The 10,823-nt window shown below is 47.2% G+C and overlaps 1 protein-coding gene across 3 annotated transcripts; it reads left to right on the forward strand.

The window, feature by feature from the left end:
• The first annotated feature begins 372 nt into the window (after window positions 1-372).
• On the forward strand, window positions 373-7,970 carry C3AR1 (complement C3a receptor 1). Of its 3 annotated transcripts, XM_040978848.1 has the most exons (3): window positions 373-511; window positions 4,839-4,899; window positions 6,110-7,970. In XM_040978848.1, the coding sequence occupies exon 3, from the start codon at window positions 6,117-6,119 to the stop codon at window positions 7,560-7,562; it is 1,446 nt and encodes a 481-aa protein (XP_040834782.1). In that variant the 5' UTR covers window positions 373-511; window positions 4,839-4,899; window positions 6,110-6,116; the 3' UTR covers window positions 7,563-7,970. The 3 variants fall into 3 exon arrangements, with proteins under 3 accessions (XP_040834782.1, XP_040834783.1, XP_040834784.1); XM_040978849.1 differs by lacking the exon at window positions 4,839-4,899; XM_040978850.1 differs by lacking the exon at window positions 4,839-4,899 and having other exon boundaries at window positions 6,226-7,970.
• Window positions 7,971-10,823: the final 2,853 nt, after the last annotated feature.

A 10,823-nucleotide genomic window follows, 5' to 3' on the forward strand; every position in this document is an offset into this window, starting at 1 on the left:
GGAATATGATCTCATTCTGAGCAGGACATTGCACTTTATGAAAAAAACATGAATCAAGTATCTGAGACGTTGCCTAAAATCAATAGGTTTGCACAGGGCATTTCCCCTCGCTCGTTCCTGAACCTGCCTCTCTCCCAGGGTCTTTCCATTGCCAAAGTAAAACCTGTTGAGACAAAAGCTTTGGGTTGTAAAAGATTCGTCTCCTGGCCACGTTCTGCGTCCTGTGAAAGATCTTGCAGAGTTCTCCTCTCCTACTTCTGTTTTTCTGCTTTCTTATCTCAGCTATGTAGACGTGAATCAGCGAGGGACTCCTCCTCCCCCGTCAAGTCAGGCAGTAGCCTGGGTCATGAAGCCAACTTATTTTTTATCAGAAGCAGAGGGAGGAGGAAGAGCTGCGCAGATCTCTGAGTCGTTCTTCAGGACTTGCTTGAGTTCAAGGGTGGGGAGCCAGAGAAACTCACAGGGACCCCAGCCTGACCGCGAGTCCTTCCGACCCCGTTTCAGTGTTTCGGTAAGAAAAGCCAGATACGCTCTCCTCACTGGCTCTGCTCATTACCGCCTATTTCCCTCCTTCTCCAACTGTTCTTCATCTTGCGCTTGGGTCTTTTTCGAAATCTTCTGTATTCTCTGCTTCTCCTTCTGGAACAGTGAATTCTGTGTCATTACTCCCCCCTCTCTCCTTTTGACCCTTGATTTCGGCCTTCTTGATTAGCTCTGTTTTATCAAATCATTCCTTGCCTTTGAAATTTTTTTTTTTTCTCATTTGATTTCCACCTTGTTGTTGTTGTTGTTGTTGCTTGTTTACCCATCTCCTATTGCACTTGTCTTGGTCATCCTAGCATTTGGTTGTAGAAGCGACTTTTCTTTCCTGAGGGTAATTGAATTTCAGCTTCAGGATTTCATTTGTCTTTTTCGTTATGGCTGGTCAATTCAGTTTTGAAAATGTAAAATATAAACAACCTGTACTAATTTTAAACATAATGGCTTTTTTTCGACCAAACAACTTGGACAGATGTAAAAAGTAAGCTTGTACTGAAGACTTTTAAGCCTTGACTCACACACATTTACTCCTATTTGAATTATTTCAACTCAGTGATATAAGAGCAATTTAAAACATTTGCAGCCAATGTGTATTACTTAAAAACTATGCATGCATTTTAATTTTTTTTTAAAAAAAGCTCAGTTCTCTCTCTCTCTCTCTCTCTTTCCTCTATTTAATTTATTGAAGAGACAGATGAGGGGGGAAGGGCTTCCATCCACCACTTCTCTGCCCAGATCCCCACAGCAATGGGTCAGGGCGGGAGCCAGGAGCCCAGTCTGGCTCTCCTGTGTCGGCAGTGGGGGCCTCTTAGCTGAGTGATCACGGTCCCCGGAGGGTCTGCGTTGTCAGGAAGCTGCAGTCAGGAGTCAGTGTTGCATGGAGACCCAGACACTACGATATGGAAGGCAGGTGTTCTAGCTGGTGTCTCACTCACTAGTTCAAGCAGTTGCCACTAAATCTCTCTCTCTCTCTTTTTTTAGAGATTTATTTATTTGAACGTCAGACTTCCAGAGATGAGAGAAAGAGAAAGGGAGAAGAGAGAGAAACTTTCCATCCACTGACTTACTGCCAGATGATCTCAACCGCCAGGGCAGGTCCAGGCAACAAGCAAAAGGCAGAAGTTGCATCCAGGGCTCCCGTATAGGTAGCAGGGACCTAAGCATTCGACTCATCTTCCATTATTGATTTTCTGAGGCCATTAACAAGGAGCTTGATCAGAAGGGAGCAGTTGGGACACAAACCAGAGCCCAAAGGGATGTTGGCACTGCAGGTGGCAGCCTTACTCACTATGCGACAATGCCAGTCCCCCTAAGTCTAACTTAAAATGTTTGCTTATTTGGGTCCAGCACAGTAGCCTAGCAGCTAAAGTCCTCGCCTTTCACATGCCAGGATCCCATATAGGCACCAGTTCTAATCCCAACAGCTCCACTTCCCATCCAGCTCCCTGCTTGTGGCCTGGGAAAGCAGTGGAGGACAGCCCAAAACTTTGAGACCCTGCACCCACGTAGGAGACCTGGAAGAGGCTCCTGGCTCCTGGCTTCCTCAGCTCTAGCCATTGCGGTCGCTTGGGGAGTGAAACAGCAAATGGAAGATCTTCGTCTCTGTATATATGACTTCCCAATAAAAATATTAATTTGCTTTAATTTGAGAGGCAGAGAGGAATAAACAGAAACAAAAACAGAGAACTCCCTTTTACTGGTTCGTATCCCCAAGATCTGCAATGGCTGGAGCTTGGCCAGGAAACAGCCAGGAGCCGGGGACCCAACCGAGGCCTCCCGCTGGGGGGAGGGGTTTAACTCCTGATCCTTACACCTGCTGCTTCCTAGGGTGTACCTTAGCAGGAAGCTGGACCAATCAGAGCAGCCAAGACTCAAACTCAGGCATTTATGTTTGAGAGGCAGGCAGTCCAATCTTTTCTTTTTTAAAGATTTATTTCATTTCATTAGGAAGGCAGGTTTCCAGAGAGAAGGAGAGACAGAAAATGGCTCTCCATCCACTGGTGTACTACTTAAGTGGCCTCAATGGCAAAAGCCAAGACAATCCAAAGCCAGGAAACAAGAGCTTCTTCTGGGTCCCTCATGTGGGTGCAGGGTCCCAAGGCTTTGGGTCAGCTTCTGCCGCCTTCCGGGTCACAGGCAGGGAGCTGGATGGGAAGTGGAGCAACCAGGATACAAGCCATATGGGATCACAGCAGTTGCAAAGGGAGGATTTAGCTACTGAGCCATCATGCTGGGCCCACAAGCAATCCAGTCTTAACTGTTGGTCCAGATGCCTGACCTAATGTATCTTTAAATTCCAATTTTCCACGGATTCTTGAAGTATCCTCTTAAAGGATACTTAAAACACAGCTCACGCCAGATATCTCCATTTCTTTTATGTTGGGCTTTTGCTCCTTTTAGCCCTTGATGGTTACGTTTGTGCAGTCCTTTCCCCTTTGTTAACAATTCTACAGATTTTTCAGTTATGTGATTCTTTTCAGTTAAAAAAAAAAGTATTGATCTGACAGTCTTTGGGAAATTCCTAGTGATTATGTCAAAGTCACCCAATCTACAGTGTCAAAGTCAAAAAGTCAAGTAGAAAGAAAGATGATTGCCAAGAAGATTCCGTGCAGTCCTGGCATGCGTGATGCTCTCCTTCTGACCATTTGTGGTGGTTTTCTGCCTGAATCTGCGGGGAGGGCTGGGAGGGCCGTGGAGCAGGGTGGCTGGCAGCAGTCACAGCAGAGCGAGGGACTGAGCTAGGTCTTCAGGGCTTCTGTCCAGGAGTGGATACAGCCACAGAAGGGGACTGGGAATCACTTCTGCTTTTTAATCTTGTTGACACATCACTTTAGCTTCTGCTAACTATATAAAGTCCTGTGACAACATTCGCTGCACTCAGCAAAACTACTCAGAAGTTACAAAAACATTTTGGGGCTCCTATAAAGAAGAAATGCAAAAGGTAAATACAGCCATTAAGAATTGGAGCTTAAAAACAAAAAGTAAGTTAGAAGAGACCACAAAGGAACTAGAAAAACATTCCAGGTAAGAACTGAATGATTATTTATATTACAAAGTCAGATACATACAGAGGAGGAGAAACAGAGAGGAAGAACTTCCATCCAATGATTCACTCCCCAAGTGAGCGCAACGACCGGTGCTGTGCCGATCCAGAGCCAGGAGCCAGGAACCAGGAACCTCCTCCAGGTCTCCCACGTGGGTACAGGATCCCAAGGCCTTGGGTCATCCTCGATTGCTTTCCCAGGCCACAAGCAGGGAGCTGGATGGGAAGTGGAGCTGCTGGGATTAGAACTGGCGCCCGTATGGGATCCCGGCGAGTTCAAGGCAAGGACTTTAGCCGCTAGGCCACTGTGCTGGGCCCACTCTTCCTCGTTTTTTCTAGTTATTGATTTTAAAGGCAAAGTCACAGAGAGTAAGGAATAGAGAAAGAGAGAAAGAGATAGTTTCTGAACAGTCACAACAGCTAGGACTGCCCCAGGCAGAAGCAAGGAGCCTGGAACTCCATCTGGGTCTCCAATATGGATGCCCTCCTAGGAACTTCAGCAGGGAACCGGAATCAGAAGTGGAGCAGCAGGAACTAGAACTGGCACCCCGATAGATTGCTGGAGTCGCAGGCAGTAGCTTAACTGCTGTGCAAACGCTGACCCCACGCTTATTTATTTTCTTAATGTATCTCTGTATGTAGTTGAATGACAATGTGATGACAGGAGTTGGAAGATCTTCATCCCTTTGTTTACTTCCTAAATGGCTGTAACATCCAGAGTTGTGCCAGGCCAAAGCCAGGAGCCAGGAACCCATCCAGGTCTCCCACTCGGGTGTCAGCAAGTCAAGTACTTGAGCCATCTATTACCCGCTGCTCCCCAGGCACATAAACAGGGAGCTTGACTGGCAGCAGAACAAGATGGGGCTGAACCAGCACTCCCTGTGGCACGTGGCATCCCAAGCAACAGGCTAACCAGCTACACCATGACACTGGCTCCTATTTTCTTTTTTTAAAAAGTTGCTGATTTTATTTGAGAAGTGGGAAGGGAGCACACCCGTCTGCTTGCTCACTCCAGCAATGATCCAGTGTTGGGGCTGGATGGGAGCCAGCACTGAAAGTCCTGAGTGCATTCCACCTCTCTCACGTGAGTAAAAGCAGAGAGAGAGTTGAACCATCCCTGCTGCCTCCCCACATCTTCATTAGCAGGCAGCTGAAATTAGAAGCCAGAGCAGAAAAAGCGAACCCAGCTACTCCCAGTGGAACACAGGTGACTTAACTGCTGGGCTAAACACCTTCTTTGGTTTGCTTTTGATAGAGAACATTGGATAAAGAAAAGAACTAGCAAGAACGTGAGACTCAAAATACAAGAAAAAAAGGTAAATTTGACATGGGCACGTTATTTTTTTTTAAATAAAGATTTTTTTTTTTATCTTTATTGGAAAGGCAAATATACAGAGAAGGAGAAAGATCTTCTGTCCATTTGTCACTCCCCAAGTGGCTGCATTGGCCAGAGCCACACAAATCTGAAGCCAGGAGCCTGGAGCCTCTTCCAGGTCTCCCATGCGGGTGCAGGGTCCCAAGGCCTTGGGCCGTCCTCGACTGCTTTCCCAGGCCACAAGCAAGGAGCTGGGTGGGAAGTGGAGCATCTGGGATTAGAACCAGCACCCACATGAAATCCTAGTGGCTGCAAGGTGAGGATTTAGTCAATAGGCTATCACACCAAGCCCACATTATATGGATTTTGAAATGAGATTGTCATTTTGATAGACATCTAAATCTATGCAGTGGATTTTATAAAATTGTCATTGTTTTATTATTTTTCATTTTATGTGCAATGGAGAGAGACAGAGAATGAGACCCTGCAACCTCCCTTCCCAAACCTGCACCGCAGCGGAGAACGGGCCAGGCTGAGAGCAGCCCAGGCCCCGCACCGAGCGCTGGGCCCGTCACTTGTCCTCAGTGCACATTAGCGGGAAGCTGGGTCAGAAACAGGACCTCTGACGTAGGACGGGGGAGGATGTCCCAAAGAGCCATTCAATTGCCACATCAAACACACGCCCCTTAAATTGTCAAGCAGAGAATAAGGGTAAGATCAAGCAATGCAAATTGAAACACAGTGAGCGCCTTCTTTGTATTTCCACACCGTTAATTATGAAGGCAAGGAATCTAAGAGTACGGGTCAGGTGCAATGGCATGATGGCTAAATCCTTGCCTTGCATATGCCAGGATCCCGCATAGGCACCTATTTTTGTCCCGGCTGCTCCACTTCTAATCCAGCTCCCTGCTTGTGGTCTGGGAAAGCGGTAGAGGATGATCCAAAGCCTTGGGACGCTGCACCTACGTAGGGGATCCAGAAGAAGTTCTGGATTCCTGGCTTCGGATTGGCTTAGCTCTGGCCATTTGCGGCCACTAGGGGGAGTGAACCAATAGATGGAAGATCTTTCCCTCTGCACCTCCTTCTCTCTGTATATCTGCCTTTCCAATAAAAAGCAATAAATCTGTAAGAAAAAAAAGTCTAAGAATCTGCATATATTTTAAAGATGATTTCAGCATCAACATTTTCTTTCATTATTTTTTTTTTCGCAGTTTAGCCATGGAATCTTTCTCTGCTGAGACCAATTCCACTGAATTACCCTCGCAGACACTGGATGACCCCCACCTCATTCTCTCTATGGTCATTCTCGGCCTTACTTTTTTGTTAGGGCTGCCAGGCAATGGGCTGGTGTTATGGGTGGCTGGCCTCAAGATGCGGCGCACGGTGACCACACTCTGGTTCCTCCATCTCACTGTGGCGGACTTCCTCTGCTGCCTCTCCTTGCCCTTCTCCCTGGTTCACTTAATTCTCCAGGGATACTGGCCCTATGGCTGGTTCCTTTGCAAGCTCATCCCCTCCGTCATCGTACTCAATATGTTTGCCAGCGTCTTCCTGCTCACGGCCATCAGTGTAGACCGCTGCCTCGTGGTGTTCAAGCCAGTCTGGTGCCAGAATCATCGCAATGCCAAGACAGCTGACATTGTCTGTGGGTGCATCTGGGTGATGGCCCTTATCATGTGCATACCCGTGTTCATATACCGGGAAACAGACACCTTCAAGGGCCATTGTCGTTGTGGTTACAATTTTGGTCCGTCCAGCTCATATGATTATTCAGGCTTTCCCTTTCTTGATCCATATCTACTGGGAAACATGTCTCTTCACAACTTCAGTTTTCAGCTGCCTGAAGAAATGAATAATGTGTTTGATCCTTCCTCTTTCCAAACAAATAATCAGCTTTGGACCACAGACCTCCATTCTCAAGCACCTCAAAGACCTTCTGGAGACTCGCTCCAAAATTCACCCAGTCAACCTCCGCAGGACACTTTATTTAAGCCTACCAGCGTGGTTCCACCAACATCCCCCAGTGGGCTCCCCATGGAAGAGCACAGAATGAATGTGCTGGGTCACTCTGGTGCTTTTCTGGCTACTGACTCAGAACTTCTTCCCAGCACTTCCAGCAATTCTTTATACACATCTGAATTATCACAATATTTCCAGTATAGCTATTTAGATGAATTCACCTACACCCAACCCACGCTAACACCCCTGTTTGCAATAACCCTCACAAGGTTGGTGGTGGGTTTCCTCCTGCCCCTGGTCATTATGGTGATCTGTTATGGTCTCATTGTCTTCAGAATGAGGCAGAGTCGCCGCTTTGCCAATTCAGGAAGCAAGACGGTCCGAGTGGCTTTGGTGGTGGTGACAGTCTTTCTTGTCTGCTGGGCTCCGTATCACGTGGTTGGAGTCCTGTCACTGTTTGCTCATTCAGCTCCCTTTATGACAGCTTTGGCATCCTGGGACCATTTATCCACTGCTTTAGCATCTGCCAATAGTTGTTTCAATCCCTTCCTTTACGCCCTATTGGGGAAAGATTTTAGGAAGAAAGCCAGGCAGTCTCTGCAGGGCATTCTGGAAGCAGCCTTCAGTGAGGAACTCACACCCTCTACCAACTGTACCCAGAGCAATGTCATGTCCGAAAGAAACAGTGTCAGCACCACCGTCTGAAAACACAGGACAGGCAGCCTCTGCCGGGGTTCCAACTAGCGTGGGGTTCTGGAAGGATGAGGGCTGTGGTCAATAGAAGAATCCAGAAACCTTCCAACAGTCAACGTGCTGTTTCTCCAAGGATGAACCCAGACCATGGCCCTCAGCGTCATCCAGAACGTGTTAGAGACACAGCTTCTCCAGCCTGACCCCAGACCTGTGCAATCATCCTCTCTGGAGAACGGGGCCTGATAGGCCTAACAGGCTGTGTGTTTCTGGTCAACACATCATCTGAGCATCACACATTAATCTATTGCTACCTTAAACTAAGCCACAGAATACTGCAAATCTAATCTGCGGGAGCTTTCCATCATTACAGTTTTCCTTCGTATCACCAAACTTCCCTTTCAGATTCCATTTAAAACAGCAGACGATGGCCCAAGTGCCTGGGCCCCATGTGGGAGGCCAGGATGGCATTCCTGGCTCCTGGTGTCAGGCTGGTGCAGAGCCAGCTGCTGCAGCCATTTGGGGAATGAAATAGCATGTGGAAGTCTCTCTACCCATTCTGTTACTCTGCCTTTCAAATAAATATTTTTTTAAAGTACCACCAAATATCTTAATTATTTTATTAAGGTTTATTATTTTTATTGTAAAGGTATACAGAGAGGAGGAGAGACAGAGAAAGATCTTGTGTCCTATGGTTCACTTCCCAAGTGGCTGCAATGGCCAGAAATGAGCTAATCTGAAACCAGGAACCAGGAACCTCTTCCGGGTCTCCCACGCGGGTGCACGGTCCCAAGGCTTTAACCCATCCTTGACTGCTTTCCCAGGCTACACGCAGGGAGCTGGATGGGAATCAGGGCCGCCAACACCCATATGGGATCCCAGTGCATGCAAGATGAGGACTTTAGCCGCCAGGCTACTGTGCTGGGCCCCAAACATTCTAATTATTAGTAGTATCTTTCACACCTGAATTATCTGAATTTATATTTTTAAAGTTTTTAAAAATTAATCTCCATTGTTGCCAAAGTAATTCATGTACATAGTTTAAAAGAATCCGATATTGATAATGAACTGGAGGGCGCTCCTTGCCGCTCAGCCCGATGGCTCTCATTTCCCAGAGACAGCCCGGGTGATCATTTCAGACTTTTCTTGAATTTGTCACGTTTCTAAATCATGTGCTTATTTCGATACAATGCTGCCTTTGTGGGTAGGACTTCTTGCTTGGGAAAGTGAAGATATTCATTCAAATCCTCACAACTTTTGTTTATGGATCACAACACTCATTAATAATCGACTTTCACCTGCTCGTGCTCATCTTTTTCTTGTTTTCTGTCTACATACAATCATTTATACGACCATTTCTATCCTTTTTTTCTGTATTATCCAACTCTCACTAACTTCTCATTTTTATGTATGAAAAAACTTCTACATATTAAATGTATGTATCCATGTACCACAACCCAGCCTAATCTGACTTTAACACAATGGTTTAATCTAACATTTGTGATTTATTACTTGTTCGACAGTTCAGGGATTATCTGGACTGCAGATTCTGTTATAAAGCAGAACATTTTTAAACTTAATTTCAGTGCTACCTTGCCTGTTCCATGTGTGGATGTGTTGGGTGTGAACCAAGCCCTGTGCTCATGGCTGCATGCCAGGCTCACGCAATCATGGCCCCTTTAAATTGCTTGACCCTCAAAATACATCCTAACCTGGCAAAGTGGAACAAACAGCTCTCAGGGATGACACGCCTGGCTATGCCAGACACCTGTCAGGACACGTCCTGTGAGACCCAGGGTTAGTGTTTAAGATTTCAGGATGAATAACTTGGTGCAGTCCCAGAGACGTAACACGCAACATGCGAGCAACGGGCATTTCCAGATGCCTTGTGAGAGTTCCATTCACTTCTGAAGAAATTCCTACAGTTCAGACTTCCTCCCTTCAGATGTGAGGAACTCAGGCGAGTACCTGGAACTGTGTTGGTCCCTCTCCTCCCCAGATGGGAAACAGCTTCCTCCCCAAAGCATAAGATGTTGGTTTAAGCTATCCCAGGGAGCAAGCGCCTTGGCAGTGTTCTCCACACCAACTGGCAAAGTGTGAAGGACTCTCCCAACAGGAATCACCAGATTCAAGAGTGTCTGAAAAGAAGAATGTTAACAGCCTACCTGTCACTCCTTCTCATCAGTCTTCCAAACATGCCAGTGGGCAGGTGTGTGGCCCAGCCATGAAGATGTTGCTAGGATGTCCGCATCCTGTCTCCGAGTGCCTGAGCTCAAGACCCAGTGCCTCCAGACTGCAGCTTCCTGCCAATGCAGATCCTCAAAGGCAACAGGGGATGGCTCAGGGCAGGGGGGAGACGCAACTGCGTGCCAGGCCCCTGGAGTTGGCGTGGCCCAGTGAGTGCTACTGCGGGCATTTGTAGAAGGAACCAGCAGGCACAAGGTTATATCTTTCTCTGTGTGTAAATGACTTTCTGCCTTTCAAATAAAAGAAATCAAAAGTTAGAAATCATTGTTTTAAATCTCAGGGTTCCCTAATGAAACTCAGTAGCAGGAGGTGCAAGAGAAAGGGTTAGAGACCGACTGAAATCAAAAGCTTTCATTTCTCTCCTTTGCTACTATAGAAGAAAGAAAAACTATAAACATTCTTTTCTTTTTTTTTTATTAAGAAAGCATGCAAAAAAACAACTTGTGAGACCATACACCCCCCTTCCCAGCCTGCACCAACGCAAAGCATCATGGGTGGTATGAAGGACTCACCAACCAGAAACACGGGGGCTGAGGAGAGGAAGGCTGGGATGGGTGGACCTACACCAAAGAATGGTTCCTTCTGTCCCTCTCCTCCAATCTCTCCCTTATTTCCTCTTCTAGGCAGTGAGCTCTGGCAAGTTTGCACACATCACCTGATACAACAACAATAACTACACGTCATGTCCAGCAACGCAGGACCAACAAGAAAAAGTAGTATTCTGTTTCATGGGAAGGAGGGGGAACTGAGGTTCAAGGGGCGTCACGGCTCTCCCGCGCCACTCAGCAGGGCCGCCCTCCAGGGAGTGGAGCTGGACTCTCAGGAGGCCGGAGGGCCGACGTCCAGTCCCAGCCCCCAGTGCCAGTGACGCCGGCTGCCCACCAGGGCTCTCAATTCTTGAGACTAGGTTGGGGGAGACAGGTGAACACGGGGCACTGACACACAGATCTCGCCTGCCCCTGAGACGGGAGAGGGATCTGGGATGGAAACGGATGAAGGAAGGCGGAGTGCTTGTGAAAGGAAGATGCT

The sequence above is a fragment of the Ochotona curzoniae genome, unplaced genomic scaffold (assembly GCF_017591425.1).
Source record: "Ochotona curzoniae isolate NIBS_2020 unplaced genomic scaffold, NIBS_Ocur_1.0 contig_2927, whole genome shotgun sequence".
Lineage (NCBI taxonomy): Eukaryota > Metazoa > Chordata > Mammalia > Lagomorpha > Ochotonidae > Ochotona > Ochotona curzoniae.